Raw genomic sequence first — 16214 nt, 5'->3', positions numbered from 1 at the left:
AGGACTGGGAAACTCGTCAGAGTTGAGGGAAAGATAGATGGTGCTAAATACAAGGATATTCTTGAGCAAAAACCTGTACCACTCTGTGTGGGATTTGAGGCTAGGATGGAGTTTCACCTTACAGCAGGACAATGACTCCAAAACACACTGCTAAAGCAACACTTGAGTGGTTTAGGGGAAACATGTAAATGTGTTGAAATGGCCTAGTCAAAGCCCAAACATCAATCCAATAGAAAATCTGTGGTCAGACTTAAAGATTGCTGTTCACAAACACAAAGCATCGAATGTTAAGGAGCTGGAGCAGTTTTGCAAGGAGGAATGGGCAAAAACCCCAGTGGTAAGATGTGGCAAGCTCATAGAGACTTATGTATTCTCTGTTGACCACATCAGGTTATGCATCTTTCCTGCCCTACAAAAGAATGCTTTTGTCCTTCCATTTTTTTGGGGGTTTGGGTCACCTTGTCACCTGTACCGGGTTTAGGGTTTCCCTCCATGTGTATTGAAGCTAATAAGAAATGTAAGATTTTTTATTTTAGCTTCAATAAGAGTACATCGGGGTAATTATACTCTCTCTTTTTTTTTTTTTTTAAACAGGTTCAAGTTTTTATGTTTATTCCTTTACTTAATTTTAACCCTGATGAAGGGGGGGGGGGGGGGGGGGTCTCTTGAAAATCTGGGAGCAATACATTAGTTGGTACAGTTCAATACTTTAGCTCCTTCCATATGGGGAGTATCTTCTCTGCTGTAGACTTACTATTCTTCGTCCTAAGCATAAGGTTGATTGTGTGTCCTCCCTCTAGCCGCTTTGGCAGATTCCCCTATGTTGGCAGTTGCCAGTTCTGTTCCTTTGGACCTGTTAGCAGTTGTATGGTTGCCTTTCTCTCAGTTGGACCGCTTTGGACCTTTTTCTAGTATCTGAATTCCTGTGTCCCTCAAAGGGCTATAAGGCAGGATTTCTGTATTAACTGCATTGAGGGACTATATATGTTTATATTCATCCCCTTGGTAATGCTTGTAATAAATGGAGACATGCTGAGTAAAAAAAAAAAAAAAAGGAGCGGTTTACCCTGGCTGGCCTATAATTTTGTTTGCGTTAGCCAGCTTCCAATCCTCCTGTAGTCGGCAGTATAACTGGACTGTAAACCCATTCCTGGGTCTTTTTGTTCACCTTTATCTGTCCCATGGGGCACTGTTCCTCCCACTGACACCAACAATGGGGCACTATTTCTGCCACGAAAACAAAAGGCACACTATCTGCCACAAAAACTAATGATGGCGCACCATTTCTCCCACTAAAACCAATGATGGCGCACCATTTCTCCCACTAAAACTAATGATGGCACACTATTTCTCCTCCTACTGATCACAGGCACCAAGTAATCTTCTTTACTCCAATTGACCATCAAGCTAGGGCCGTTATTCCACTGCTACGAACACTGGGGCATTTCCTACTTCCACTAACCACAGTACAGCCCCCTAAAGTCTAAAGGTTAGCAAACTGGCCTTACAATTCTTTTAGGCAACAGCTGTTTAGTACACCAAGAATGCTCTACTGCACATAAACTTATTTAAATAGCCAGGTAACATTGGGTACAAAATTATGTTTGTACTTTGGTTTAGCTTACAAAAATTCAGGACTGAATAAAAACACTGCAAGGTAAAAGGGGTCTGCTTTGACACACTGCACCTATTTTTATTTCTCTACCACTCAGTATTAAAACCCTTTACCTTTCTCTTCCTAGTGGATGTCCCAGGCAAATCTGCATCTTTTTCTTCTTCCTTTAAGGTACAAAGAGGTCCATGATTAGAACAGATAAATATGTGCATTATTTTTATAATACTAGAAATTTTGTGAAGTCTATCTCCTCCCAATGGCCCCTTCTAGAATTACATGATACCTTGCATATACAGGATGTTACAAATGAGTTCTGCCATCTTTACTAATTTTAGTATTGTTTTAGTTTAATTCACAATGTTCCACACTTGCCATAGTGTACCCCAGTTTTATAGTAATTTTATTAAAATGTATATTGCCGAGCTACACTGCCATATCTTGTGCATGTAGGGCTGAAACAACTAATCGATTAATCAACTAATCGATTATGAAATTAATCGATTACTATTTTCATAATCGATTAATCGGCCAGTAACAATGGGGTTTAAAAAAAAAAAAAAAAAAAAAAAAAAAAAACTTATATGAGCCCTTTATAGTATAAAAATATAATCACTACTGAAAATATTACTTTCACTGTTCTACAGTAAAAAAAATAAACCCCTTCCAGTGATTATCTGCTTTTTTGTACTATAAAGGGCTAATTTTAGTATTTTTTAACCCCATTATGTTACTACTAGTCTTAGGCCTGGTTCACATCTATATGTTTATTGGTGCTTTTTGCAGAAACACACTACAGTTCATTTACATGGTTTCCTATGGAACACGTTCATATCTGTGCTTTTTTTCAGCCGTTGCATATTTGGGAAGGGCCAGGGACTTTTAACGCGAAACTGTGCTTTTTTTGGTTCAATGTACTTCAATGGAGAAGCTGCAGAAAAGAATGTAAAGTTTTTAAGTGTTTTTGCATCAATTTGTTTTTTAATCTATATACAATTAGTGCAATTGCTGCAATTGGTTTTTTAAATTAATTATTTAGTTTATATATTGCAGCAATGTGGGGGAGTCAGGCTATGCCCGTTGAAGACTTTGAGGTCGAAACGCGTAGGGATAGCAGTTGTCTGCTCCCCACATTGCTATTTTTTATGTATCACGTGATTTTATAATTTTAGTTCTGTTCATCAAAAACTTTTTTCAATAAACCATCATTGGTTGTATTTCACCATGCGAAGCGTTTTTTATGCTTTATTCCTTTTATGGTGAACTCTTACGAGACTTATGGCATCAAGTTCGATCGCAGTGTATGGCACGGAAACCCCACTCACCTTTCCCATCTGGAGACCGTGAGGAACCCTGAGAGGAAAACAACATCGGGTCGGTGTATTGGGGTGAGTGGCTGGAGCCCCCCCATAAGCTCACAAGACACACTACTATAAGGTGGATGTGTCCAACCCATCCGGTAAGGGTACTTATTCTTTCTAATTGCCTACAATCCAATTCCAAGAGTTGCCGAGGTCTGAGAACGTAGCAGGATAATTCACCTTGAATGCCATCTGTGGACTTGTAATTAAGCTTTGGGCGCACCAGAGTGAATAATTTTGGGACTGTTCTCAAACATTTCATGAACTTTTGTACTCACTTGCTTGTATTTTCAGTTACGCACATTATTCACGTTTTTCACCTATTCAAATAGGTGCCTTTAAGCGCAGCACTAATTGTATATATGTTATGTGAACTTGGTTTGTTTGTGTGCTAGCAGCTGGGCTGTGTTTTTCACAGAAATTCTATAGTTTTATCACTTCTTTTTTTTCACTTTTTTGATTTTGAAATAGCGCGGTGTTTTCTTTTCTTTTTGTTTTGCAGTATTTGTTTTTTAATCTGACCAAAAAACAAAACAACAAAAAACGCAAATTGCAGTAAAATCACGTGCGCAAAAAACAAAATGCACAGCAAAAAGCAAGACAAACAGATCAAAAGCAAAAACTGCATAGGTGTGTACTGAGCCTTATGCTGGCCACATGGATCAATTTTCAGATGAGAATATTCAGATGAAAAATCTTTGTACATTCACTGAATGAAAGAAATTTGTTTGAAATTTTCACTTCATTTCTGAACAAAAAACACATATTGTCTGAAAATTCCTTTGCCCAAGAAGTTTTCTATTTCCAAATTTTCCTGTCACTGTGGTTGAAAATGAACGTCAATTTGACCCACTTTTTTTTGTTTAACCACTTGCTCACTGGGCACTTAAACCCCCCTCATGCCCAGACCAATTTTCAGCTTTCAGCGCTGATGCACTTTGAATGACAATTGCGCGGGCATACAACACTGTACCCAAATGACATTTTTATCATTCTTTTCCAACAAATAGAGCTTTCTTTTGGTGGTATTTAATTACAGCTGGGAGTTTTATTTTTTGCTTAACAAACAAAAAAAGATGCAAAAAAAAATAAATCATGTTTAATAGTTTGTTATAAAATTTTGCAAACAGGTCATTTTTCTCCTTCATTGAAGTGCGCTGATGAGGCGGCACTGATAGGCTGCACTGGTGGGCACTGATAGGCATAGTTAAGACGGCACCGATGGGCACAGATAAGGCGGCACCGATGGGCACAGATAAGGCGGCACCGATGGGCACAGATAAGGCGGCACCGATGGGCACAGATAAGGCGGCACCGATGGGCACAGATAAGGCGGCACCGATGGGCACAGATAAGGCGGCACCGATGGGCACAGATAAGGCGGCACCGATGGGCACAGATAAGGCGGCACCGATAAGGCGGCACCGATGGGTGGCACTAAGGGGCACTGATAGATGGGCACTGATGGGCACTGATAGGTGGCACTGCTGGCCACTGGTAGATGACACTGATGGGCACAGATATGTGGCACTGGGGTGCAGCACCTTAGTTGAGGCAGATTGTGGGCACTGCTGGGTGGCACTGTGGGCACTGCTGGGTGGCACTGACAGGGGAGGGGGGGGACACATTTTTTATTGATATGGCAAAGCAGGGGGCAGGTGGGCACTGGCAGGGGGCAGGTGGGCACTGGCAGAGCTGGCCGTGATCGGGACTGATGTCCCGATCACGGCCGCCGGTGATCGGCTCTTTTTTTCTGCTGTCTGCTGATCTGCTGTCAGCGCGAGGAGGAATAGCCGATTACCGGCTCCGTTGTATCACATGATCAGCTGTCATTGGCACACAGCTGATCACATGATAAGGGGTCGGTATTGACCCCTTGCTCGGATCGGTGATCAGGCGAGTCTCAGACTCGCCGATCACAGAGCGCGCCGCGCACGCCCCTCAGGGGGCATGCAGGCCACTCGTGCATGTCTATTGACGTCGTCCCGGCAAAGGAGATCCGCGCTGTAGCCGTCATTCGGCTATAGCGTGGGTCTCAAGTGGTTAAAGGTTATAAACCGATTAATCTAAACAATATTCGGACAAAGAAGATAGCCAAGAACGGCCGAAAATACTCAGAAGCCGCAGAGAACGGCAGAAAACTGGTAGCAACAGCAGGGGATCAGCATATAACACGCACCCCCATTTTCCCCCTGGGGAAAAGGTGCGTGTTATACGGCGATAAATACGGTAATTTACACCGTTAGTCATCCTGCCTATATAATGCTCCTTTATGCTCGTCTGGCCACGGCGACATCTGTTCATGACTAAAAGTGCATTTCTTGTTATTATTCAAAATAAACCGTTAAGATTACTGCACCATGAGGCCTGTTCCATTATGTATCCTGGGGATGTACGCTGGTGCTTCAATGCTGTTATGAGCATTGGGAACAAACTATGGAGATCTGGTTTCCTGTATCTGTTATACGTTGATGCTGTCTGGTGTGCTGTAATTAAGGATACCCGTTTATATCTCTGGCTGATCTGACCCCTGTAATAAGGGTCCACAGAGGAGGGTAAGAGACAGTGTGTTCGGGTGATGGCTCTCCTTCTTTGATCCAGTGTTTTTCTCACCAAGATATGCAATGCATTTTGAGTTCATTGCTCTGTGGACTATATCTTTAAACGCTGCACCTTTTTTATTTTCTTTATATTGGTGTTCATCCATTTTTTGTGCTGGCCACTTGAAGGACTGTTTATTTAATGTTAAGTAGCACAGCAGACTTTTTATAATATATGAGGGTTTACATCCACTTCAAGCATGCAGCGACCACTTCAAGCGATGCAGAAACCAGTGCAATTCCAGTACCCGTTTCCACATCGCATCTCCCTCGCAGGCAGTTCACAGTGCCCTCTGCGAACTGCTGCTGGTCTCAATACAAACATAATGACACCCCCAGATCGGTTCGCCATGCGAACTGTGAATTCAGACAGGAATTCGATCAGATGCAGTGGGGGGTGGGAAGGTTCCTGCACCTTTTTCTTGCGAATCCAATGCGAGTTCAGCCATTTAACTACGTCGGAATTCGCATTGCACAGACACCACATGTGATCGGCACCGCAATGCGGTGCGAATCACATGTAATGTCTGTGTTCGCAATAGTGTGAACCCAGGCTCAAAGGTGTAGTCAAATATATCTTAAGCTTTCACATTCAAAACAGGCTTATATTTTGAAGGTGGATCAGACAGAAGCTAGCAGTAGCAGAAAGCTGTATATCTGTAGGACAAAGGCTGGCACCAATGAAACTGTGCACACCTCTATTATGGAAACAATTTGGTTACTGGCTTACCACTCTAGTGTACATGCAGTTGGCCTTTTACTGTTAGAATTCTGATGCCAGGTGTAAAAACAGTATGGTAAATACCACATGGAAAGTACATTTATATTGGTGTATGTTATCTGGAACATAGAATCAAGTCAGCTCTTCCCCGACTTTAATGAATCCAAACCAAAAAACAAAAAATGTAATATGTTGCAGCTTACCAATCCGAATACCCCTTTCACAAGGATGGGCCGATCTGACCATCCGCTGCTCTCTATGGAGCGTCAGATGTCAACAGACATGTATTCATTGATATCTGCCAACATCCGATCCAATCTGCTAAAAAAAGATGTATGGGGGATTTGTTCCCCATCATCTGTCTGGCGGATCAGATAACAGATGGAAACAGACAGACAGTTAGTCCGTTTGCATAAGACGGCCCATAGAGGGCAGCGGGCTGTGTCTGCTTAACATGCCATCCACCTGCTCACTGAGGATCAGCAAACATATCCACTGCTGAGCAGGTGGATTTGCTGGCAAACTACCAGCGTGAAAGGAGCCCAAGTTCCATTTCACACATTTCCACACTGGAAGAAAGCCAGTAACCTCTAGGACACACAGAAAACAACTATTTTCTGAGTCCAATTCACGCTGCAGTGATCTGTGATATCATGAAGACAAGCTGCTTTTTATCGCAGCACACAGGACAGGATTGAATGTTACTGTACAGCAGAGCACCAAGCCGCTGTACAGTGGAATGAAATGTTATCTTTCAAATAAAAAGTGCACAAAAAACAAAAGTGTGATTAGCTGAAACACGCATAACAGTGACAGTGGCGGGTTCTACTGTCAGAATACACCTTGTTTGTGCGGATGTAGCGTTTCTTTTTTTTTTTTTCAATCTACTATACAATTCTGCTTTTTAAGGCTACCCTTGGAAAGCAGAACTGTCAACCTTTGGAGAGGGCAGTGTTAGACGTATGAGCAAATGTAGGTGGACTTGACCAACTTAAGCAGACATTTGACACTTCCTGAAGACGTGAAAATGAAACGTACGTCGAGGCGGTACCTGGTCACGTTCGTATACGCAATTTTCCGGTCCTCTTGGTTGTCGGTTGTATTTGGTGGAATGCATGCTGTACACAACGAGGAACCACGATTAGACTACGAAACTATCTGATTAAGCGAGCAGCCCCAGTGCCAGGCGGGCACTGAGTAATGTAAGCAGCCATTTGGCTTTAGGTTTTTAAATTTTCGTTTTAAATAAATAGTATTACGCTATTGATATTGTTTTCTCTTTTTTATGCCCCATCTGAGCCTATGAGGAGGAAGCGATCTCTATAGAGTCCATGTCATATTCTATGTGAGCAGGCATGCACCTGCACAAGCTCGGCTGACTAATTCATTTTTGCAATTGATTTTGTATTATTGCATGCACAGTGGGTTGCAAACATCACTATAATTACGTATTGGTGTTATTGTAGGATATTTCACTTATTAACCATTTAATTTAATGCCTAGGGAATTAGGTTTTTCTATTTCAACAGCGCCCCTATTGTCACCAGATGACAATTTATGCAGACAGCCAAGCATTTTTTAAGCAGTTACAGCAAAAGGTGTTTTTTTTTTTACCTTTTGGAATAAAAGGTTTTGAATACTTTATCGGTAGAGAGGGGTTAAAAAAAACGCCATCAGGTCTTTAGTGAGAATTGGTACAGAACATATCGTCGAATTACAGCAAAAAAATAAAAATAAATAAATAAAAAAAAAACAGAACGAATTTCATTTCTCTTTAGAGACAAAGGTAATGTGACTAACTTAAAGAGGAACTTTAGTCAGAAAATGAAGTCCTGCTAGATTACTTCAGTCTGGCCTCTCTTGCATTTATAGGTAGGTAAAATGGTAAATATAAGTGTCTATACTGGTTAAAATCCATAGAGTTGGTCTGTATTTTTAGGCACTGTGCTGTATTTGTAGAGGCAAATCTGCTGGCAGCCTAAAGCTTTACTGCTGTTCGGTGGCTCTGGGCTTCAGCAAAATGGCAGCCTCCAGCAAGAAGAAACAGTAACAATGCTGGAGGCAATTAACAGCACACACTAATTTTAGTAGCATAATTATTAACCTAGAATGTAGGTTTCTTGCTAAAGAACATTTTTATCAAGTTGTTATGGGTAAAATTCCGCTTTAACACACTACTACCTTGAATTGTACAATGTGTGCCCAGTTATTGGGCTTGAGGTCAGAAACACAGACACTTGGTGCTATTTACCTCTTCAGAGTCTGACAATAGCTTCTTCTTCATGATGTTGTACTGTGGAATGATATCATAGCAAGTCTGGTCTCTGAATGAAAATAGAACAAGTAGTTCAGTGCAAATGCAGACAAAATTGCCGTTTACCAACTCATAGCTACATTGAATGGGCATGAGCCATATTTTAATCATATTGGTAAACCATCACTTTTTTAAGCTTCATTAAATTGGAACACAGGCATTGCAATCAGGTTCTGAAAAGCACCACATCCCCCAAGTTGCTGTTGGCATCCGCTAGCTGAAGTTTAGCAAGAGAACAAGTTAGCTAGCTATGTTTAAAGGGAAACACAAACACTTATTGTGTGTTTACAAGTTTACTTGTATTGTACTGTTGATGTATTTCTGCTATAATTTATTATAAAATTAAACTACATTTAATACTGAACGCTTCCATCACACTGTGCAGAGTAATGCCTCATCCCTTCCTGACTTTCCTAAAAGGGGTTGTTTTTCCAGGTTTTTTTCTTCTTATACAAGTCAAAAGCAACTCAACACAATCTAGAAAAACTCAAAGTGACTGCAAGACATGTATGCCCGTGTGCACATAATTGAGAAACAATACAGTTTCATAAATGTGAAAATTGCCCTTGAATATATTTAGGTGTTGTGTATATATAGCTGCACTTAAGATGGAGTTTGCATGTTCTCCCTGTGCCTGTGTGGGTTGCCTCCGGGTACTCCGGTTTCCTCCCACACTCCAAAGACATGCTGGTAAGTTAATTAGACCTTGTCTATAAAAAATTGGCCTTAATATGTGTACGTGTATGTCAATGTTGTATGTGTTTGTAAGCGTGTCAGGACCTTACGGGGTAAAGGACCACGCAAAGCCGCAGATGGACTCAGGTGGCAAGAAAGTGCCCTGAGGCTTTTCAGTTCGCATAGGTAGCGCTATACAAGTCCCTCACTCACTAAGATGATTAAAAAATGATAATAAAAAATTAAAATTTAGATAAACATATGAGTACGCAAGTCAAAGCAAGTAAAGATGCGATCAACTTTATACCATACTAATAAAAAAAGGATTTTTGTACTCCTCATAAAATGATTTTCTTGGGAGTTCATTAAGGAGCATGAAGTCTTTCACAGGATAATACATATACTCATGTGCGCTCTATCAGCTGGTTGGAGAGTGTGGGCAATTAGAAAATTCTCTGTGACAAGGAGTCCATGTATGGAGGTTCACATGCTGCATAAGATGTAATGGTGGTCTCAGGTGGGCCAACTGTGGATGGCTGCCGCCTCGTGACAAGCTAGAAGGGGCTCTGTCGAATGCAAAACACAAATGGTGCTGCTCTCAGTGTTTTGCATGAAGTCTTTCACCCTTAGTTTAATCACCACCTGCATAAGGATTTGACACTGGCAAAAAAAAACGTGTAGGCCAGCCAAAGATAACCCCTCTCATAACTAGCAAGCCATATTGAGAGCATGATCAAAAAACACACGGGGGTATTTTACATCAAGTAAAAAAAATATAATTTTCTTTCTCTACCATTAAGGGACACGGGACGTCTTTCATCTTTGAAAAATCCAAAAACACTCCAAATGAGGAGTGGGGAAAACCCGCAAGCAGTCGCCAACAGGTTAAAAGTGAACAGAAAAAATAAATAATAAAATAAAATGTGACTTCTTGCAGCTCAAGAGCCACCTGGAAGATCTTGCACCCAAAGTTGGCACCAGATGAGGTCACAACCTCATACTTCTAGAAAAACAAAACAAAAGAAACACTAATCAGTGAGTATGGCTTGACAGAAAAAGGAGTAAACTGATTCTTAAGCCCATAAGCTTGGAAGCTGGTTTATCTGAAAACCTTTACAGCACTCCGTAGACAACTTGTTACCAGAACCGGGTCTGGAAAGCGCCCTATGTGGAATACAGTGATCAGAGATTACTTCCCAACTAACCCCACAACCCTGAGTCTACGAGGGTTTGGGCAGATCACTCCAAAAGCCAGGTAAAGAAGTCTGGAATCAAAGATAACCGCTTTAACAGTGATGTACAGGATAAGTCATGATTGAAGCAAAAAAACACAAACACCACACACACAAATAGTTTATCCCAAACAGCAGAGCTGGGAAAAAAGATGTCCATCCTCCTAGGACAATATCAAAATCTTTGACACACTGATTGTAGACGGGATTAACCTGGGCTGGCCTAAAGTTTTTTCATTTGTTACCAATCCTTAAAGGGGCAGCAGTATATTACAAAAGGTGAAAGACGTTGTGTCCCCAATGGACTACTTGGCACTGTTGAGTATGCAGGTAGAACCCGTCATTTTTAACCTACTGACTGCCAGGAAGAACTAAAACGCAAACACATTTTTTTCTTCATTTTAAAAGGCAGGGTTATAACCCCAGGCAGACTTTTTTTGCCATCCGAGTCCCAGAGCCAAAATATGAAGTTATAGACAATCTCCCCAAAATCAGAGATTTCCTAGTTGTCACCAGAACTAGTGTCCCCACTGCAAAGATATCCCCTCTATTATGGTTCTAGGGACAAACCACAAATTGGGATTTCTTCCCAATAGGGGCAGTCAAACTGACAGGACGTTCTATTCCCTCTCCAATCTATCTAAAACTAGAACAAAACAAACAAAAAAAAAAAAAAGTATTGTCTTTAGTTATAACCAAGTTTAAATGTTTTTTTTTGTCTACAGATTTAGTTACCTGTAATTAATGTATACCCCATGATATACAGACTGCTGAACTTTTGGTGCTGTGGGGGTTTAGAAGCTTTGAATCGCTGGGCTTAGCTGCACTAAACACACGACAGGGACACACACCCCTCCTCAATTGAGGAACATTTTCATTGCTTCATTACAATGCCAGTAACACATTCTGAGAATGGGAGAGTATGATTAATCAAGGGAATCTATCTTTTGTTTACAGTTCATGTTACAGGAAGTATAATGAGTTAAATAAGTTCTCAATAAAGTAGCAGGCAAGAGGGCCTGTGTTTAGTCTAGCTGAACCCAGAGACCCAAAGCTGTCAACTCCCTCAGCACTAAAGGTTGGCGGCAGGAATAGGACAGCCCTGCATAAGACCCCTTTCACACTGTGCCGCCCCAGGCGTCAGCGGTGAAGTGGCGTCATTTTTAGCGCCGCTTTACCAACGTGTTAGTGGTGCTATTCGGCCGCTAGCAGGGTTAAAACCGCCCCGCTAGCGGCCAAAAAGGGGTTAAATCCGCCTGCAAAAAGTCGCTGCAGAGGTGTTTTGCCGGCGGTATAGCAGCTCTGCACCATTGTTTTCAATGGGCAGGGGTGCTTTAGGAGCAGTGAGTTCACCGCTCCTAATGCGCTGCAAAGAAGCTGCTTGCAGGACTTTTTCCAACACCCTGCCAGCGCAGCACCCCAGTGTGAAAGCACCAAATATGCCACACCCTGCAGAATACTATTTTAGTCTTGTATGTGCAAATGCATTCGACCATTCTACCCACTATAATTCTCGAGGGTAAAGGAGTCAACTGGACCATAAACACAGCTGAACCTAGGCACTAAAGTGTGCTTACAATTGCTCACTTTGTATAGGTATCCCTCTTATCCATTCTCTTGGCAATATATTATTTTAACAGGAATAAACATGGATGGCAACGTACACACTTACTTTATAAATGCCAGTAAAATATCTGTGACAAACTTGGCTGATTTTACAATTGGACTCCCAGGTTCATTAAAAGTTCGAGTGTTATGCTCTATGTATCGTACTTCCCACATCAGCGAAGACAGGCGTCTGAAAAGAAGATAATTTTAAATTATTTTACAAACATGAAAAAGAACCATGGAACACAGAGAGCCAACAATTTTTATAAGATAGTATTACAGTGGTGTTGTCTTATGCTCCCACATGCAGTTCCCCAAACATGTTAGATATTAGTAATTTTACCAAGGCAGTGGATGGGGCAATTCCTAATTAAAAAATAGTATTTTTACGGCATACTGAACTGTAAAATCCTTTTCTTTGAGTACATCATGGGACACAGTCAGGCTAATATTCATTACCTGCTGGGACATCCCAGAGCAATAGAGCAGCCCACAGTACACTGTGGCCCGAAAGCTGAATCCCCGGCTGCTCGAACATCCACTTAATAAAATTTTGTGAACGTATGCACTGAAGACCAGGCAGCACCCTTACAAATCTGAGCCACAGATACCTGATGGCAAAAAGCCAAGGAGGTTCCTATACCCCTGGTAGAATGAGCTCTCACCCTAAAGGGAGGAGCTTTATGTTTCAGACCGTAGGCCTGAATAACCAATTGACGGACCCAATTGGCAATGGAAGCTGCCTGCCACTTCTTGGGTCCTTTTGGTAAAACAAAACAATATGTCCTCGGATCTCTGCAGATCTAGACAGATAAACCTTGACTGCCCAGACAACATCCAAAGAATGCAGTAGTCTCTTCTGCCAAACGAGGCTGAAAGAAAAAAAGTAGGGAAGTAACGCCCTGGTTTATATGAAAGGCCGACACCACCTTTGGCAAAAAGGATGTAACAGGTGGTAACATGACTCGGTCATGGTGGAGGATCAAGTATGGTTCCCTGCATGAAAGGGCCGCCAACTCCGACACCCTTTTAGCCGAGGTGACAGCCATCAGGAATGCTAGCTTGCATGACAGCAAGTTTAATAGAATTACCTTAATAGGTTCAAATGATTTTTTCTGTAACACAGACAGCTCCAAGTTCAAGTCCCAAGGACACATTAAATTGGGGTAGAATATAGGACCTTGAGACAGTAGATCAGGGCGACGTGGAAACCTCCATGGCCTGTCTATCCGCAGTCTGAAAATCTCCAGGACCAGGGCCTTCTGGGCCAGACTGGTGCCACCAGAATGACTGGAACCCCTTTCTCGCCGAATCCTGCACAACAAATGAGGAAGGCGAGGGAACGGAGGGAGGGCATAAACCAGGGAGTACTGGCTCCATAGAACTATCAGAGCATCTGCTCCAATTGCCAGAGATCTCTTGTTCGAGACACAAAGTGCTATAGCTGGTTGTTTAACCTGGATGTCAGTAGGTCAACCTTTGGCCATCCCCAAAGTTGGCAAATTTCCTGGAACACCTCTGGGTGTAAGGACCATTCCCTCGGGCGGATCTGCTGGCGGCTGAGATAATGTGCCTTCCAGTTCTCTATTCCCGGGTTATGGACTGCCGATATCATTGGCACATGTCCCTCTACCCAGTCTAGTATGTAGTTCACCTCCTTCAGAGCTGAACAACCCTTGGTATCGGTGGTTTATATAGACCATTGCCGTGGCATTGTCGGACTGAAACCCGATGGGGCAGTCCTGAAGCTCCACTGTCCAGGATCGTAGGGCCAGACATACTTTCCGTAATTCTAGGACAGTGATGGGCAGGGTCTGCTCTTTCCCTGACCAGCCATGAGCCCATCTAGGGTTTATCCCAGGCTGAGAGACTGGCATCTGTAGTTAGTACTCTCCAAATTACCGGGAGAGGTTCTGATCCTGCAACCACCAGTTTAGGCTTCAAGCGGGAGTCCGCCTTTTTTTTATTTTTATTTTTTTAAAGCCAGCAGCTACAAATACTGCAGCTGCTGACTTTTAAAATAATGACACTTACCCACCCAGCGTGCCCGCGATGTCGGCACCCGAAGCCGATCTCTCGATCGTCTCTCGGGTGCTGCCACCATCTTGGGTATGGGAATCAGGAAGTGGAGCCTTGCGGCTTCATTTGCCGGTTCCCTACTGCGCATGTGCGAGTCGCGCTGCGCAATAAGGATGGTCCCCGCTGTCTCTGGGATCCGTGTGTTTGCCAGCAGACAGCGGGGGACCTTCGGAAAGGGGCGTAGCTTCTGCAGATATCTATGCCGGAAGTGGGTGCAGATACCTGTACTGTACAGGTACCTGCACCCCCCCCCCCCCGAAAGGTGCCAATTGTGGCACCAGAGGGGGGGGGGGGGGGGTTCCAATGAGCGGAAGCTCCACTTTAGGGTGGAGCTCCGCTTTAAGCATGCCCGACGAGATGAGCACATTGGATAGGGCTTGTCTCTGTTCCAATCCAACAAGATTTCTTGTTGTTAAGTCCTGGAATGGAACTGGGCACAGGGCACTGCCTCGAAGGAGGATACAATAATACCTACAAGACTCATACAGAGCCGAATAGAGGGACGTCTGGTGCCCCTTATCTGACTCACCTGATCTTTCAGGGAGCAGATCATTATGGGTGGCAACAATACTCTCGCTTGGACCGTGTTTAGAATCAAACCTAAATATCTTAGTCTTTGAGCTGGTCTCAAGGCTGACTTTTCAGTATTATACTATGATTGCACTACTATGATCCAGCTTATGGAGGCAATCATGCCGGCAAACCTGTGCTCTAACCTGGCTAGGCCTGACAGTGTTAAGGAATCTAATGTACATAATGATAACCAGAAAATGTCTATTTGCTTATGTGTATACATGTTTCTATGCTCCTTACTTATTATGTAGTATACAGATTGGCTTTCTGTACGGAGTTTAAAATGGCGCCTGTACCCTACATCCCACACGTTGCATTTGAGATAACAGAACCAGCTTCAACCAAACTTCAAGCATCAAGTTTCCCCATTTTTCTTGTATTTTAACCAATAAGATGTACCTATTAGACTGACATAGCAATGACGTATCTTTCTGTATAAAATATTAACACCGCCCACGAAAAAATCTGAAGTTAGAAGTAACCGAGCTGAACATGTTTCAGAGAGCGTTTACTTCTAATGTGCATGCACATTTATACTTTTTAATTAGAAATAGCAGCAGATAACCTCAAACTAGTTTGTAGTTCTTATCCATTTCAACGGTAGTTCATCCTTAGTGATAAAGGGTGAAGCAGCAGCGTAGACTACAGGCACAATACCAGATAGGTGCAGTGGCTCAGATTGCCCAGGAGCCTCCGGTCTTTCAGGGGATAAAACACTAGGGATACAACTAGGTTCATCAGTAACTACTGATAACATAGGTGTGCTCTTCCCTATGGTGTTAGTAGTCCCACTCCTCTTTTTGTAAGACATTCAATGCCACCAACAAAGAGTATTTGGGTGTAGTTAAAACACCTCAGAAGGGAGACCCTCTAATAGGGATGCCCAAGCCCCTATGCAACAATTCTGCTAAACACCTTTAGCCTACCAAGCAACACCTGGTGACTCGGTTAAGGAAAAATGAACCACTGCAAGTGTCTGTTCAGAGCCTGCTCTGTGTCCCACAGCTGTCTTCTGGAAGCACCACATGCTTGGCCTGCACAGCTTAAATAAGCTGGGTGTGCTCCAGAACGTTCGACGAGCAGGCGTGACTGTATTTGCATACAATGCAAATCTTTGTGCGCACAGATAAAGGCTACAGCGCATGTGCGGCAAAGCCGCGTGTGCCATGGCCAAATAAACTGCTGAGCCCAGCAGCGCTCTTGCGAATGCACATGCCACGGTGAACCAAGGCGAAATGGCGCACCATTGTGCATCATCATACAGGTATAAAACAGCCAGACAAGCAAAAAGGGTACACTTGGCAAACACCTAGAGCTCCCCCGTATGGTCACCGCACACAGGTGTCTAGCCTTTAGCTAGCTTGACTGATTGTTACAATCACTGGGAAATCCCACAATAATAAAATAAAGGGGTTTCACTTACCCGTCCAGGCGCAGGG

The 16214-nt window shown here is 42.9% G+C and overlaps 1 protein-coding gene across 2 annotated transcripts in view; it reads right to left on the bottom strand.

The window, feature by feature from the left end:
• Positions 1 to 16214, bottom strand: part of PHIP (PHIP subunit of CUL4-Ring ligase complex) — a 232351-nt gene that overhangs the window by 47248 nt on the left and 168889 nt on the right. For both annotated transcript variants that reach the window (XM_077487347.1, XM_077487346.1), the window contains 3 exons: positions 12188 to 12313; positions 8546 to 8618; positions 1729 to 1779 (listed from right to left, as the gene is read on the bottom strand). In XM_077487347.1, the coding sequence (XP_077343473.1) occupies positions 1729 to 1779; positions 8546 to 8618; positions 12188 to 12313 (250 nt within the window). The remainder of the gene's footprint in view (positions 1 to 1728; positions 1780 to 8545; positions 8619 to 12187; positions 12314 to 16214) is intronic.

This window comes from Lithobates pipiens, unplaced genomic scaffold (assembly GCF_037356315.1).
Source record: "Lithobates pipiens isolate NorthernLeopardFrog02 unplaced genomic scaffold, aLitPip1_a1.2 Scaffold_18, whole genome shotgun sequence".
Lineage (NCBI taxonomy): Eukaryota > Metazoa > Chordata > Amphibia > Anura > Ranidae > Lithobates > Lithobates pipiens.
The sequence above is the reverse complement of the archived record's forward strand: the minus strand, read 5'-3'. Positions and strand labels throughout refer to the sequence as shown.